The sequence below is a fragment of the Meleagris gallopavo genome, chromosome 5, assembly GCF_905368555.1.
Source record: "Meleagris gallopavo chromosome 5, MGAL_WU_HG_1.1, whole genome shotgun sequence".
Taxonomy (NCBI): Eukaryota; Metazoa; Chordata; class Aves; order Galliformes; family Phasianidae; genus Meleagris; species Meleagris gallopavo.
The window spans coordinates 11,430,312-11,447,789 of record NC_139408.1 but is presented as its reverse complement, the minus strand read 5'-3'; the positions used below and the strand labels follow the sequence as shown (position 1 = coordinate 11,447,789).

The window sequence follows — 17,478 nt, the reverse complement described above, 5'->3', positions numbered from 1 at the left end:
AATGTCAATTCTTTTCCAAGAGGGACAGTGGAGTTGAACCAGAAGCTATGGTCTTGGAGCACAAATCAACAGATGTTTTGTAGGAGTTTCATTTAAGAAAAACAAGTAGAATGGACGCTTCTTGGCTTGAAAGCTGTAGAATCACCTCTCCCATGCCTTCAAAATTAACTTTTATTGAAAAATAAGGAGATACTAGAATACTTCATTTGTCCAAGTTATGTCACTGTTGATTTCTTCTTTTCTTAAATATATGGAGGCATGATCTTTAACAGATTTATGAAGCTGGAGTCAGCTGATAGAAGCTATTGATGGCCTAGGTAAATTGCTGAAAGGGACAAAGGGAATGTGAGGCATGTGTTTAGTTTAGAATAGAATATAAAGCATTGCAAACTTAGAAAGCAAGGGCCTTTCTTTAGCTATGCAAATTGGTCCTCAGTCTACACGTCACAGTAATATTAGCCTTTAGGTCAGATGTAAATTGTTTTCTTAAATATTGAGCTTGTCTAAATGTGAAGCTCCTGCGCTGTGACCTCTTACTGGAAGGTCTCACCAGCGTCACAGAGTATAAGTTGAATTCCTCATATAAGAATTCTAGTTTGTTGTTGTTTATGTATTTATATCTATATATATATCTTTATTTTACTGTAAGCATTTGAGAACAGGCACTGTAATGTGACACTGGTTTAAGTAAACGTACTATTACAGGGGGAGGAAAGAATAACTGGCAAGTTCTGCCAGTTAAGAGCTGTAGCTGAGAGGGAAGGTAGTACAGCTGTTTACGTAATGTTACAAATGAGATACTGCCTGAAATCAGTGGATTGGAACCACAGAACATAGATTGTAATTATCTCAGAGGAATGTTTTTATCTGTGACAGCATGTGCTATATTAATGAATGGCCAAAAAGGTTTCTGAAAACATTTATTCAACAGTACAGCGATTATCAGGTAAGACTGATATTCTGTTATTTTAGAAATATTGCACGGCCAAGAGAACTTCAATATTTACTATTTTGTCCAATTGTTACAATAATAAATCAAAAGAAGTCTTGTCGATTTCACATTTTGAAGGATACTTTGTTACAAAAACTTTTTATTTAAAAAATAAAAATCCTTTCCCTGCTAAAGTCTTTGATCTGTGACTTAAGAATTTGTTGAAGATTTGTACTTTTGACGTTTGTGGCTGTTAAATCAGATTTACAGTAATGTCCTTGGATTTTCAGGTTAATCTGCTAATTGACAATGAAGCGGAAAAGGATTACCTTTATGATGTGCTGCGGATGTACCATCAGTAAGAACTGGCTTTATATATGTTGGTGTAGAATTTTGCTAATGTTTTGGAAGTCAAAACTTTAAGTGCACTTTCTGGAAGTTACAGGCAGAAGTAGTTTTTTGGGTTTTTTTAATGCTTTTTAATGAAATATTATTATGCTTCTGCAATGTAGCCTGCAGACATTAAAGGGGCATTTCTTTGTCGCTCATAAAGTTATTTTGATGTTGTGACTTGGCTGTTTTGGAAATGAATTTGGTTGATTTAGGATGGACTGTGGGAGGGAAGCACCTGGATGATAGAACATCCTGTCTATCTTCCTGTCTCTTCAGAGACAGGAAGAGAATGTTTATTAAATTAATTATTTCCAAATGATGCTTATTTCTTTATAACAGAGGTTTTTGTTGAGTAAAGATTTTTGCGTACTACTCAGGATAAGACTTACCTTCAACTGCTTTACCCAAAAGCTGAAAAAAGCTTAGAGCGGGAGTCTGGCTTGTTTAACAATTCTGTGTTATTATGATACAATGGAAAGAAATTGTAAGGTGATAGGCTGGTCACCAGTTCTTTTGCTGAACTGATTTAAACCACAGTTTCTTTGGACCCGTGTCACTGCAGATGAGATCAGCATCTCATCCATTGTTTCTCAAAGAGGATTAGAAAGTATTTTCCACTCATCATAGACGGGTGGCTCTGATAGACATCGTTTCCATTCATACCTTAATAGCATCTAAGCTGAGTGAAATGCAGACGTTTCGATCAGATGTTTGTACTATAGTTTTTGGTGTATTCAGCTGCATATCTGATTCAGTTTCACTTAGGTCTGCCTAATTGCTTCTCCTTTCATAAAGGCTGTTGTTTGGAAAGCAGGTTGAATCAGTATCTCTTAATTATTTAAAATCTTCTTCCAGTTATAGAACTAACAATGTGTATAGTATAACTGTTCCTCTGTTTCCAAAATTGCAATAGCTTAAGCAGAATTTCTATGAGCATATATTGATGAAGTACCAATTAAAAAAAAAATCTTTTATGGAGTATTCCAAGGAGGAATATACACAATCACTGTTGGACAAAACACATTTTTACATTTCTTCTTTGTGAAAAGCACTTCAAAATGAAAGCTGTGTAATATACATTCCTAATCTGTACTTTCAGTGCAAATGCCTGGAAAATATTTTATGCCAGGAAATGTAAACTATAAGAAAGGGAACAGCTGGTACTACTATAGACTAAGTTTAAGTGGATGTTGTATAAGTTTTCTTTTAGGAGCTTTGTTTAATTACAGCTGTCATCTATAGAAGTTATGTATGTGACCTTAAAAGATGAAGATAATGGATAGGAGACTTCAGTTTTTTTGAAGGAGGTATTCTTTTTGTTTGCTTATAGAAAGTTTACTTTTCTAGAGGTTATTTTGCTTTGGCTAAATGAAGATTTGTATAAATAATTTTCTTAGTTGCAGGGACACACCAATACTGAAATCACATTAACAGCAAGTTATTTAATAGTGTTTTGTGTTGGTGACCCCTGCCTCTTTTCTTGCTGTGTTTTTGTAGATCTATGAACCTTCCAGTGCTTGTGGGTGACCTAAAACTCGTGATTAATGAACCAAGCAGGCTACCTCTGTTTGATGCTATTCGCCCACTTATTCCATTAAAACACCAGGTGGAGTATGATCAGCTTACACCCAAAAGATCAAGGTAAGAGAATGCAGAACAGTGTAGCTAACTCCAGATAAATACAAACAAGAAATATTGACTGAGCTTTAAGATAATAAGTATTTTACTTGGAGTTTATCTATGCAGAGCGGGGCACATATGCTCTTTTAAACTTTGCTGTGTTTTGTAGAAAAATTTGAACTACCTGACATTTTTTGCAAATTAACTTAGTTTAGTGAAAGTAGGGTGTGGGAGTCCAAAAACAATGCTTCTCTGTTGAAATAAACTTTTCTCATTTTTCCTGCATTTAATAAATACAAAAAATCTTATCGCTCTAACACCCTAGAAGAACTGACAGCTTCAGTGATTGCAGTGATTTTCTTACGGAAACTACTTTATGGTTTTAATAAAGTATAATAAATATACATCCATTGAAGTTTTAGTCAACTTGTTCTTTTTTCATGCCTGAACGCTCTAAGAGGAGAATAAAGCACAGCTTTCATGTGAAACGGTATTACTAGGAAACGTTATGCAGCTGGGCAGTCAGGTATCTTCCTCTGTTTCAGGAAACTGAAGGAAGTGAGATTGGATCGTTTGCACCCTGAAGGACTGGGAATAAGTGTGAGAGGTGGAGCGGAATTTAGCTGTGGCCTCTTTATTTCCCAGTTAGTTAAAGGAGGACAAGCAGACAATGTTGGACTGCAGGTAAGACAGTTACATCCATTGATACTGTGCTGTAAAAAGCTTTTCTGTGACGTTAGAGAAGCAGGCATTAAGAAATGTTCTTTCATGTTTAGAAATAGCGGTTGCTGGGTGATTTTTGTCTCTTCTAACAAAATACGTAAAATATGTACGTTGATGTCATAGCAAATACCACTGGTGAATGCGGTTATTCAAATTGTTCTCTTCATCAGTTTTATTTAATTGTAGATGATAAAACCTTTTTCATCTTAGGGGCGCGATCATTTTGGAAGATAAAAGGTTTTTATGGAGTTTATACTTTGTTACTTGCAATAATTAAATGTAAGCAGACAGAGGAGATACTTTGTTCTAATTTTGCCAAACTCTCAATAAATGTAGGACAGAGCACATAAATATTATGAATGTTAATTCCATGTTGCACTGATATAATTTATGTAATGAGGTGTTTATTTGAACTGCATGTATAAATTGTATTGTGGTGGTAGTTTCTGCATTTTCACTGGGAAAAAAGAGAAACATCCCCTATTTAGCCATTACAAGTATATTTTATACTGTATAGAATTGCTTTTCCAATTATTAAACTCTAGGCACCTGAACTGTAACAGTGCTGGCGAAAAATAAATATGTATAGAAACACTTCTTTTTCCTAATCTAGTACTTCTCCAACTTGTACATTTGAAGTTGTGTAGTTTTATGGGTTTGTTTGTTTGTTTTGCTTTGTGGTGTTTTTGTATTTGTTTTTTGTTGTTGTTGGTTTCTTTTTAGTATGTCATTCCTTCTTCATACACAGTGAAGAGAGAAATGAGCAGTTGCTGTGGCAGTTGTCTACATAAATCTTTCTGTAGCTGATAAGGAGTATTTGAAGGTCTGTTTCCGAGTAGAACAGTTGATAAGTCTAGCTAATTTCAATTTGTGTAGTGTGAATAGTTGTTGAAAGTGTTGACATTCAAGGTTTCTATTTAATACTAGTTCAAAATGTGTTAATCATCGTGATTCAATACAGTGTTTAATTAAGTTATGTTTTGTAGGTATGCTTCATTTTAACCCTTAATGATATGGCTGTTACAGTTAGAGTCCTGTATGGGAACTGTTGAGTCACAGCCTGAACCACTGATTGATCACCTGAGGCAAGGACTGAGTCAACCCTGGGAGCACAGGTGAAGGCAGTTCACCTGTGTGACTGGGGGGTGGAGCCTGGCTACACCTCTCCTAGACCCCATTTAAGGGCTGACTGCCACAGGGGAAGGATCTTTTTCTGGAGATCCCTCCTTTGTGGAGTTTTCTGCTGTGAGCCTATATCCTTAGATATGGGTGAGCGTTTCTTCCTTGATTATCTCTTTCCCACCGTGATAATTTTTCCAACTGTGACACCTGTAAATACCATCCTAACTGCACTGTACATTTCTTGACTGTACAAGTTCCATGTTTGCATATTATATTGAGAGCTTTCTAAAATGTACGTTATTCTTGTTCCTTATAAATGTGTTTGTACACGTTTCCTTGCGTACACGTGCTCTTGTGCATTTACAGCTATATATACCATTCACCAATTCAGAATCAACACTGAATTAGTCCCATCTTTTGGCAGTGTTCTCTGAACATGACCAGCTTCCTGGACACTCTTAGAAGTTTCCTTTTGGAACAAAACCTCAAATTCAGGGAACACATACTCAAAAATTCTGAGTTTATCTATCACTGAGAGGGTGATATCAGACACAATTAACACAGGCTGTAATGTCAGTAGCCTACTCCTAAGCATGGGAAGTACCTGTGAGTCATCCAGAAAGGGACACCGATGCATTGATATTCCTGGATTGTAGCAAGTTTGGTAGTGAGATTCCAGCTGCATCTTTCCTTCATTGCTGGGGGAAAAAAAAAAAAAAAGAAGACTAGTTGTTTATATTGCTTTTTTTTTTTTTTAAAGTATCTCCTGGAGAATGCTTGAAGGCATTAGTGGTGCTGAGCAGTAAAGGATTTAATGGCCACTGTCTTCAGCTGTGGTAGTACATTCATCTTAATGCTATCTTGCAGATCTAATTCTCATTTCTTTCAGGCTAATGTTTGGGCCATGATAAATAGTGATAGTGAATGGGATTGCACAGGAGGACCTTTGGGCTGCTCTTACAAGTTGTACTGCAACTTAAAGCTTAGCTAGAGTTTAGCAGACATAACAGGGACAATGAGCACAAAATATCCTTCAGACTATGAATTTGTTAGGGTTAGATTATATATATTAACAGCCGGTGCATCACAGCTGAAGTAACTGCCTGATTTCATTTCCGTTCCCTGCTACCGGCTGTTAAAGATCACCTTCAGGTGCCTTCATAATAGGTGGCACTAGGCACTTTCTAAAGCCATCTGAGTGGCAGGAGTTGACAGGCAGCCCATTGTTCTAAATTGCTGTCTCGCAGTAAAGCCAACTGCTACTGAAATTTCATCCACTTGTTTTATTTAACTAAATCTCTACACATTTTCTAACCAAAAAATGCTGTCTGAGAAAGATATAATGATCTTCTGTTATCTTCTGTTATAACATCAGTCCATTATTGTGCTTTAAAAAAAAAAAAAAAGCCAACTAGTTAGTTTTGCAATTTTTTCTCCTTGAAGTAGTTTCCAAGCTACATGAAAATGGCAGAATAAACTGGAAATTTTTCTAAGGCATTTGACCTTATATATATATATATTTTTGGCTACATTTTCTCAAAAAAGGTGAGTGTTTAGTCCTTTCATGAAGAACTATTTTTTTTCTCTGCTTTCTCAGATATTTATACCTGTGAGGATTCTGTTGAATACAAAGAGGTTAGATTGATATGAATGATGAAAGTAGAAGTAGTATACAAAATGAGAAGTTTGAAACGATGTTATTGTGTAAAAGCCATTCAATTTCCTGGAAGCACTAAATATTATATTTCTCATGTTAAAAGTTGAAAATAAAGGTGTTTCACTTGGGAAAAGTCAGGTTTGCAGCTTCAGTTTTGAAAGTTTGACATCTCCTTGTTTGTAGAGAAATAGTAATATACAGTGACATAAGAGTTACTATTGTACTCAGCTCAGTTGTGCAAGCCTTTCTTTACTGCTTCCGAATGAGACATTTGGTATGGAATAATATTGGTAGAAAAGTAACAAAGATATATGAAAACAGATATGAATTAATTATGTGGACACTTTTTTTTTTTGTCAGAAAAAGCAATTCAAATGTTGTAACAAGAAGTGATGTGTTACATTCCTATGATGTCTCCTGTAGTTTCAGCCTAGACTGGCATTGTTCTAAGGCATCATCAGTTTTCACTGACAATAATGGAACTGTTTTTAGGGTGAGTTAAGCATAGCAAGCTTCAGAAATGAAATGACAACATAGTGAAGATCAGTGGTGAAAATATCTACGTGGGAAAAATTCATTACTTTATGGAAGGAGAAAAGAAAAAACTCTCTTGGCTCCATTTATAATTTTGTGTCTGCCTGTTAGGACGATGATGTAATGCTAACAGACACGACTAGCTTACTGAGTAACAACCACTTCAGAACAACGCTTTTTTCTGAAATGTAGATTCCTTTGTGTGTCACATCACTGCAATTGATTGCATTAGATTTGGCTACTTCCTTAAGAACCATTTACTTTTCTTAGATTTGTCTTTTTGTTTTTATGTAGGCCAAGGCTCCATGAGCTGTTGTAGTTTCTTGGCTTGGAAGCGGGGAATAAAGGACAGATCTTGAAATGCTCTTAAAAATATATAAAAGCAATAAACAATAAAAACCACCAAAATAAGTGTGTAAGGTGAACTGAGCAGATAGAACATCTGAAGTCAATAGTACGTATTTGTAGTAAATTATTTTACACAAACTTTTGGTATTTTTTAAAGTGTGTAATCTAGAGAGGCCAAAGATAGGAAGTGATGAGGCTTTGTAGGTGTTTTATTACTGAGGTACTCAGCCAGCCTTCCTTTGAAAACTAGGGTCACTCACTCTCTTGTTTCCTAGCTTTAGCAGTAGAATCCTAAATACGCTTGAAAGTCTTCATGATTTGTAGAAAATGTTAAGTCTCCGTGCACAAAGCCACAAGACTCTGAGTTTACTCACAGCTAGTTTTCTTCTTGGCAGTACAACCATTGCCAATGAGAAGCCTGGTCTTAAAAATGCTTTTCTTACAATGGACTTTCTGAAGTGTGGAGGGCAGTGAAACAGATCTAGATTATATTCTCTCTTAGTTTTTGGGACAGGGAACTGTCTTAGAGTTTCACAGTGGATTTTCAGAGAAAAGGCAATTGCTGTCAGTTAAGAATGAGTGGGTGGATGTGGCTTTGAACATTTGCAACAAGACAGTTAAGAGAAGTGTCTCTATCATAAATAGAGCAATAAGAGGTGTGACACTACATTGCAGATGCTGTGTGCTTTTCTTTCTCAGATGCTCTGATTTTTATCACAGATTGCATGTTCAAAAGCCTTCAGTGCAGAGTTAACTCCCTTCTTTCTGAAAATCTTACTGGCTTAAATGAAAAAAAGTTAAGTTCCCAGGAGTGCTGAGAATTGCACATGAGTCATTGCCCTGTCTGGCATTTCCTAGGTAGTTCAGTGTTGATCACTCTGTTCATGAAAAAACAGGCCAGGCTGGATAGGACCCTGGGTAGCTTGGACTGGTGGGTGGCAGCCTGCCCACTGCAGGGTGTTGGAATTGGATGATCTTTAAGGTCCACTGCAGCCCAGGCTATAGTGATACGATTCTGATTGTATGATTTGGAGTGTCCAGCAGGTGGAGCAGCAGTTCCACCGGCTGTGGACTACAGTCGTGTTGTGCCTCTGCAAAATATTCTCTCATTCAGGAGAGTCGTAGATAGCTTTTTGTTTATATTTTCCTCCTCCACTTTGGTAGTCTTTTGAAGTTGTACTGTGTTAGCTAAACATGTTGAAGTGCAGTGGAGTCTGTGATTCAAGAGGTATTTTGGCACAAGGCGGAGATTTTGTATACTACTATGTATGTAGTATTTTGTATGCTAATATACATCATATGACACTTCCCAGAAAAAGTAGAAAAGTTTGGGAAAGAATTGAAAAAGTAGAGTGTAGGGTTTTTTTCCTTTGTGCTCCATTCAAGTGGAACAGTTGGAAAATATGATATTTATTCCATATGAATAAAGGTAGAGGCGGTGGTTGATGGCATGTCTAATATTCCAACCAAGTTGGTGTACAGGACACAAGCCACACTGAAGAATTCCTGCTTCCTGTTCATCACCTTCCTCTCCCATGAATGTGGCAATGTAAATGCTAGGTGTTTGATAGAGCTGCTTAGAGCCAGAGCAGGAATTTCCATCTGTCTCCATCTTTGCCTTAAAATTGTCAGCAAGGTACAAAGACGCTAATCTTCAGTGGTCTGGACTGTGACTACTTCACTTTTTAAAAGCCTTTTCAGGCACAGATACTCCCATCAAAATTGTATGATGGAAAAAACAGTGGAAACACTTCATGATTTAAACTAGCCACAGTAGATCACTTTCTCGCTGTGACTACGGCTGATGGTGTTATCTGCTGTCCTAGAACAGTAAAGCTGGAAAGTCTCCATGGGGGGACCTCAAAAACTCTTGCCGAAAAGAAAATACTATTTGGTAGGGAAACATTTGGAGATTTATGGTTTGATTTTTGTGTAGCCCTATGTGGAGCTAAAAGTTGGACTCAGTGATCCTAGTAGGTCCTTTCCAACTCCGGATATTCTGTGGTTCTGTGAACCTAGCAATATGGCATTTAGGTACATTTTACGTAATAAATATTCATAGTACAAGATGTTACTGGAAAGCAGTAAAGTGAAGGTATTTAGCTTTGTGCCAGTGAAGATCAAAGTACAGAGGTGTATAAGGATATTGATTGATTGTTGTTAAAGCTGTTTTTCGGTAAGCATTTGTCAGTCCTTCTCTATAGAGGATTGATTTGTTTGATTTGCCTAATGGAAGAGAGTCACTGACACCAGTTCTCACACAATCATGTCATATGGTTCACACTGTGTGTAAGTGCAAAGGTCAGGCATTTTTAAATACAGAATCATAGAATGCCCTGGGTTGAAAAGGGCCACAATGACCATCCAGTTCCAACCCCCTGCTATGTGCAGGTCACCAACCAGCATACCAGGCTGCCCAGAGCCACGTCCAGCCTGGCCTTGAATGCCTGCAGGGATGGGGCATCCACAACCTCCTTGGGCAACCACTTGGTTCCACTGCATCACCACCCTGTGTGAAAAACTTCCTCCTCATATCTAACCTAAACTTCCTCTACATCAGTTTAAAACCATTCCCCCTTGTTCTATCAAATGCAGGGGATCCTGTCAAATATATCATCTTGAGCAGCTAGTTGCATACAACCTTAAGTAGGTAGTGTCACTATCCCTGATTCCTTCTTAGTCTGCGTTGCTAAGGGGATCATTAGAAGAAGTTGGAGACTTCCAATCAAGTTGTCAAATAATATGCATGGATATGAATTAAAGGAGAGGAGGCCTTTTCAGATGAAAGCTTTGCAGTGGTGCAGTGTAGTTTTATCACTAAATAAACATGAGCTACTGATAGAGTTAATTCTGGTTTCAGTCGAAGAAAGCTCAAGTGAAATTTGCCTTGGGAATAATCTTAGTTTTGTTCCTGCTGCTATTCAGGTTGCTTGTTCTTGGTCTGTTCTGTAGCTGATCATGCTCTCTGTTGTCCATGTAGCCCTAATATGTATCGCATGCATGCAGAGTGCACGGGAATAAATTAATGATTTGCCTTCTGTTTGGTGGGAGCTTTCTTGTATAGTTTTGTTCCAAGTGTCCCACTTATTTTTTCCATGTCTTATAACAAGAGAGTTGGGACAATAGTTTGGCAGTACCATCTCCCCAGCCACAGTATATGAAAAACAATGGGTTGGTGCTGTGAGACTCATGAAACGTTGTCAGGTGAATAAGGTACTCTTTTGTAACTAGTGTACATAATCCAAGAAGGTTTGAGCTACCGCAGCCCAGAATAAACTTCCATTATGCTAGTGTACGACTCTTATAACCAGTAAGATATTGCATCTGAAATTGAGCTAAATTCATTAAAATAACGTAGTATTCTGAATCTAGAATCAGACAAATGGATAAGACCAAGTTTTATGTCCTAATGACCAAAATAGTTGAGAAGGTATCTCAGAGAACATGTGATTAAAAACTAATTTAACCTATTAAAACATAAAGGATTATCACTCAAAAATTGTTTGAATGGGAATATGAACACCTGAACTTAAGATAAATTGTGAGGCAGAAGTCTGGCTCATCTTCATGCTTTCCACTGTATATTATTTGTAAAACTGTTATTCTGGCCATTAATCTATGCTATTGATTTTGAGTATTAAGTTCAAGCAAGTACAAGTAAACTTCATCTAGTGTTTACCTGAAATCCCTAAAGTACTGAACTGAACATTATCAAACTTCTGCATTGTAATTATTGTCGATTACATCATTTCTTAGGAACTTTTACTTTAATTCACATTTTCCTTTTATCTTTCATTTTTTAGGTTGGGGATGAGATAGTTCGTATAAATGGATATTCCATCTCATCATGCACACACGAGGAAGTCATAAACCTCATTCGCACAAAGAAAATAGTGTCCATAAAAGTGAGACGTAAGTGGAATCAAAAATCACGTCTATTACTAAAGGTTGTTAATAGATAAGTAGCGGCCAGTAGAAAATGTTACTTAACACAGCATTTCTCTTTTTCAGATGTTGGAATGATACCAGTCAAAAGGTAATAGTATTTAATTTTCACACAGCCTTCTCAATACTCAAGGTATCACTCTTGTTTATCTGTATGTTTGAAAATTTGTCCCATGCATCTCTGTAGCTAGTTAAAATGGTGTGTCGTGTGATATCTTGTTAAACAGGTCTGACTTATTATATGGCTGTTTTCTTAAATGAACAAATTCTGATTTCTTTGTTAATAGTTGATGCTTCCTGAAAATTTTATTCTCAACACATCTCGCTTAATGAAGAGCTTTACTACTTCTGCATGTATATGACATTTGAGAATTGCTTTAGAGCTTAGAAAAAATCAAACTGTTGTCCTCATCCAATTTGTTGTTGACAGTTTGACACTGTAAGTGGAATTTTTGACAAATGTTAATGAAATATGTATGTCTGCATAGACATTTATCTAAACTGTTCAAGTTTTTTTTTTATGATTATTTTCCTTGCTATTCTTAGCGTTTCTCATTGTTGTTTCAGTTGAAGAGGATTACTCGGTTTTAAATTTGGCCAGCTTTCCTCACTGAAGTAATTGAATACCTTACTAGTCTAAATAATTTTATGCTTGTTTGATATTCTGTTTAAATAGCTGAACAAAACAGACGAGTTACAGTGAATAGTTCCTTAAGATACCAGTGGATGCAAAACAGAATGCCTCATTTCAAAACAGCTTTTTGAACACATTCATATTCTTTTTTCACTGTCATTTTTAATCCCTTTTTCCTTTCAGTTCAGCAGATGAACCCCTTAAATGGCAATATGTGGATCAGTTTGTGTCAGATTCTGGGGTAAGATATGAATTATGCTGTATTCTGTGAAGTCTGTAATTGTTCCGAACCATTTTCTCCTTGGAACTTATCACAGAAGTCTTTGTATTTATTTTTTAGGTGCAGTATCTTATTACATGGTTTGGGGAAAAACATCTTTTGTGATATGAAATGATTCTAGAATCACTAGATAAGGAAAGGGCCCAGTACAACTGTAATAACTTCTACTCACTGATTGGTACCTTGTTTTGTTTGACCAGGCCATTCTTTAACTGTATAAATATGCAACAGATAATTTCATCTATCTTTGTTATATTGGTGGAAGAATGACAACATGAATTCAAGTGAGTTGTAGCCATGTAGAGAGAGACCATAATTATCTAATTTGTCTTTCAGGAAGAAAAATTATGTCAAGTAGTGAGCATTATCAAGTCTTTTTCAAGCTTTTTTTGTTAGGGAACATCTAAATTATTATTTTGCTGTATCACTTTCTTCTAATTTTCCTTCATCCTTGTCTGGAGAAAGAGCTGGATTATTGAAACAATTTTCTCCAAATAGATGTTTCTTTCACATCAGTCACACTGCATCACTGTAATTCATATTCACTTCTAATTGGTCCATGGAGGAATCTTAATTTGCTGTTGTCAGGCTTTGTTCTTAGCTTCGTGAAGTTTCTATTGGTTTTCGTACAACTTCAACACAGAGTAATGTCTGCAGTTTTTAAATCTCTCTCTAGGAAGGAAAGGGCAGTGTGGCTGGTCTTGCTTCTTCTGGAGGAAGAGACAGTAAAGAGAAGAAAGTCTTCATTAGCTTGATCGGCACAAAAGGCATGGGATGCAGGTGGGTACGTGGCTTGTTAAATGAAACATCCAGGGCAGTTTGTTCCTTCATTCATTGGTGTGATATGTAGAACATAGAGAACCACAAAGGACAAGGGACCACAAAGAAAACTAGACAGGAAAAGGAGGACATCTGTGACACGTACATATTATTAGACAAATATAAGTAACCGCGTCCCAGGTTCTGACCTAAAATTTTTTAAAAATCTCAATTTAAAAATCAAAGCAAGATTATAGTAACATAACAAAAGGTGTGTCTTGGAACTAGATCTTTTAAATGTTTTCAAATTTCTAAATTTTTAAATATTTTAAAATGCTGCTCTGTAATATAGTAGGTTTCAGCGTTGTCCGCTTTGTCAAATTGACTCACCTAGGCTACTTTCTGTGAAACGTTTCTGAACGAAGAGACTGTGGCTTTGTTTCTAATATTAATTTTGAATATCTAGCATTTTTAGAAATATGAGCAAATGCTTCTCAGGCTTGTGTCCTTTCATCTAGTTGTGAAGATTTTGAGGTAGAAGAGAAATTCTAGGTTTTCTTTGTATGTTGCAGTGTGTAGTAGCTGTGGCTAGCAAGATTTGCTCGCACAGAATATTTTCAAAAGAATAATCTTTCTTTAATATTGTTGGAAGATAAAAAGTTTTAAATATATTTACAAAACTTGGAAGGGTGATTTGACATCGCCTGCTGGACATATTATCCACAGAAATGACTGTTGTCTTGAGGGCCAGCATGGATTGCAGGTTGGAGTTTCAACGCTAGATGTTGGACCCTGATTGCAATATCCTTTTTTGTTTTTGGTAAACAATCCTGAACAATAATACTATTATACACAGTATACTATAGTTCAACAAATAATTATCTAAGCAGTTATTAACTCTTCACTGTGTTACATGCTGACTTTTCAATACCATAAGCGTCCTCAGTCCCTTAGAGTTAGGTCCATGTATTGTGTTAGCTTCAGCATTCAAAACAATCTCCAGAAGCCTGAATACTTTTTTGTTGTTGTTGTTTTTTTAAGTATGATTTTGTGGCAAGAAGGGTAGAAAAGTATTCTCTGCACTTGCAAATTCCAGTGCTTGTTTCAGAGTAATCTACACTGTATAAAAAAAAAAAAAAAAAAAAAAAAAAAAAATCTCAATCAGAAAAAAGAAAACAAGACTTCCTGATTGCTTCTGTATCAGTCTATAATTATTATTTTTACAATTTATTTTTTAATCTTCCACCAGTATTTCCAGTGGTCCAACACAAAAACCAGGCATTTTTGTCAGTAACGTTAAGCCGGGTTCTCTTTCAGCAGAAGTGGGCTTAGAGGTAAGTATACCATTTTACAGCATTGGTACTACAAAGAAATCTTGTTTTGACATTTATTTCTTCAAGGATGCTGGTTCACTGTAGAGACATTAGTTGTCATTTGTTTCTATAGGAAAGATTTCCAGTCAAGAAAGTTCCCTGCCTTTCAAAAACATATGTGGGTCAGAACAACATGTTGTCCACCTAACTCAAAATTTCACCTCAAATAGAGGCAATTGGAAATGCCAGTGGGAGAACTTGCCTGCTTGGCTGATTTCCCCTTGTGAATATTCTACCAGAACATGTAATTATTATATTGAGAATGTTTGACAGTCTCTCTCTGATTCCAGTTAGTATGTGTATTAGTACAGAATCTGTACTAAAATTTGGATTAACTCCTTTAGGTTGGTGATCAGATTGTTGAGGTGAATGGTGTGGACTTCTCGAATGTGGATCATAAAGAGGTAGGATTAAAATTACTTAATTCCATTAATATGTAATTGTCAGTTTTTGTTTTTTTTTTTAAGCTTCTGTCTGGTTCTCTTAGCTGTAGGAAAAAAAAAAAGTTTTGATACTGAACTACTTAAAGGCTGTACATTCAGTATGAGGATTTGGAGATCTGAATAGATACCACTTCTTGTTTTCAGTTCGGTTAGGTCTTTTTGAAATTCCAACCTTGACAACCAGCACATTTCATCGTATGTGCACATCATGTTTACCACTAAATGCAGACTAATTTTTGTTTTATTTTAATTTGCAGGCTGTCAGAGTGCTCAAAAGTAGCCGTACTTTGACTATCTCTGTAGTGGCAGGCGCTGTAAGTAGTATGTTTACAAAAGCACAATGTTTGTGAAAATTACTGTGTGGACAAATAAATAGTGAAAATAAATAAAAAAACAAAGCTGCATTTCATTATGATGTTTTTACTGCCAAATTCGGTCAAACTGAAGCCATTTGGAGGGGCTTCTTATTATTTCTAGTATGCTCAAATACAACAGTTCCAGGAATGTGTATTGTTCATGTTAAGCGCCAGGACAATACTGTTCACTTGCAAGGACAGGGAATTAATTTTATGGTAATGATTTTTTCATATTTTAGAGCTTGTGTTCTGACAGCTGCTTCTCAAACATGAAAGTTTGAGTCAATTAACATTTTATCCTAATTAATTATTATTAATATATTCCTTGTACAACTGTTAGATCTGTTTTCTTTACTGTATTCAACACATTGAAAACTGTTCAATTTTTTATTTTTGTTGTTTGTACAAGAGAACAATGTGCCTTTGGGTCCTGATCTAAAGTCAGCTGAAATTAATTTCTCCTGATTTCACTGTGGCTTTCCAATAGTATTTCAATACTTTTTCTGCTTTAATCCTTCTGGCAGTTTTATACAAGAGCATACTTAAGTTCAGTAGACTAATCAAAGAAGATACTTTATAATTACCTCACATTTGAATTAAATAGAAACAAGGTTTAATAAATAATTTAGACTATTTCATAAGGGTTGTTACATGCTGTTTATCTGTATGAAGGAAACCATATTTTAATTAAACAACTCTTACTGTGGGAGACAATTATTCAAAGGCATGATAAAATTGTTTAAAGAAATGCTCCAGGCTAGCTGATTAATCATCTCCTAATGAACATCCAAAGGATTTCAGTTCCAAGAGATGCTACAAGCTGTTAGAAGAAGTGTGTTTGCCATTGGCCTCATTAAAATTTTTGCTGTGGAGCTCTTCAACTCCACTGTACTTCACCTCATTTCTTTCTCCTTTTCTTGGTACATATCTCTGTACCCAAGAAGAAATTGCAATAGATAAATTTTGTTTCTTGAATCCTCTTTTCTGGTTAAGTAAAGACCATGGCACAAAGGCATTCTTCATTGCCTGTTTCTGTTCATGAGCTTTAAAGCCATAGAATTTTGAAAATTTATGCATCGATAATTAATGGGATTTAAATTTCAGTAATAACTAAATATTTTCAACGTATTCCACAATCAGCACCACTGATACACCTTTCTTGAGTAGTATTTTCTGGATTCTTAACTGTAAAGCAAATCAAATAGGAATAAAACCAGCTGAAGCACATCAGCTGATATAACCTCTTGCAAACTACATTCCCTGCTGTATGGTATTCTGTAGCAGCCAGGTACAAGAACGTTAAAAGACGATGACAATTTAGCACATCACGCATTACTCCAAAACTGGGATATTTCTTTGGAGTGAAGTGGCCAATCTTTTAGTCTTTCACAGAGCATTCTTGACTGAAAATAATGGGAGGTAATGGCAAATGTGCTTATGTGTTACGTAAGAAGTTCTGAATTATTTCCTAGGAAAACTGCACTTGTGAGACTCTCAAGTGACTGATTTGTGTTGGGGTGCTGATTGCAGGGAAAGGAACTATTCATGACTGAAGAAGAGAGACAGAGAGAAGCACATCTTCGTGAGCTGGAACGCCAGGAGTTAATGCATCAGAAGCGACTTGCAGTGGAGACTAACAAAATCATCAAAGAGCAGCAAGAGAAAGAGAGATTGTAAGGAATCTGCTCAGGAGGGTCTGAAAAATTTTGGCTTGGATTTGAAGAGGGCAAGTAAGACAGGAATAATTATAAGAAGATTCCCAGCTGAACTTGATCTTATGGAGTCTGTATTCATGATTCCTAATTCCACTGATATTTTGGGTTTTCAAAACCAGCATAATTCAAATAGGTGCATTGAGTTAAAGGGTTACGTTCTTCCCCAGCTGTCATACTCCCAATGCTTGGAGTATTGGGCATTTTCTTGATGCCATTCCCTTCTCTATGATTTTTAGTAGGATGGTAATAACAAATTTGTACTCTTAGAATAACACGCTATAATACTGTCTCAGAAGGAGATAGAGAGTTAGAGTTCAATAGATGATGTGTCCTTGCTATGCACATGGTCACGAATGTAGAATCATAGAATCACCAAGGTTGGAAAAGACCTAAAAGATTATCCAGTCCAACCGTTCACCTATTACCAATAGCTCCCACTAAACCATGTCCCTCAACGCAACATCCAGTCTTTCCTTGAACATCCCCAGGGTCGGTGACTCCACCACCTCCCTGGGCAGTCCATTCCAGTGCCTGACCACCCCTTCTGAAAAGTAATACTTCCTAATGTCCAGCTTGAATCTCCCCTGCCGTAGCTTGAAACCATTCCCTATGGTCCTATCACTAATGACATGAGAGAAGAGGCCG

At 36.3% G+C, this 17,478-nt stretch overlaps 1 protein-coding gene across 5 annotated transcripts in view; it reads left to right on the top strand.

Annotated features, from left to right (window-relative positions):
- The window catches only part of LOC100548747 (harmonin), a 46,154-nt gene that overhangs the window by 2,517 nt on the left and 26,159 nt on the right, over nt 1–17,478 (top strand). For 3 of the 5 annotated variants that reach the window (XM_085224242.1, XM_085224241.1, XM_085224244.1), the window contains exons 1-12: nt 863–946; nt 1,222–1,289; nt 2,822–2,965; nt 3,490–3,628; nt 11,132–11,240; nt 11,340–11,364; nt 12,091–12,148; nt 12,864–12,967; nt 14,196–14,280; nt 14,664–14,723; nt 15,020–15,076; nt 16,649–16,791. In XM_085224242.1, the coding sequence (XP_085080368.1) occupies nt 878–946; nt 1,222–1,289; nt 2,822–2,965; nt 3,490–3,628; nt 11,132–11,240; nt 11,340–11,364; nt 12,091–12,148; nt 12,864–12,967; nt 14,196–14,280; nt 14,664–14,723; nt 15,020–15,076; nt 16,649–16,791 (1,061 nt within the window). In that variant the 5' untranslated portion in view covers nt 863–877. Of the gene's footprint in view, nt 1–862; nt 947–1,221; nt 1,290–2,821; nt 2,966–3,489; nt 3,629–11,131; nt 11,241–11,339; nt 11,365–12,090; nt 12,149–12,863; nt 12,968–14,195; nt 14,281–14,663; nt 14,724–15,019; nt 15,077–16,648; nt 16,792–17,478 lie in introns of those variants that run through there. The other 2 variants (XM_085224243.1, XM_085224245.1) reach the window with 1 other exon arrangement.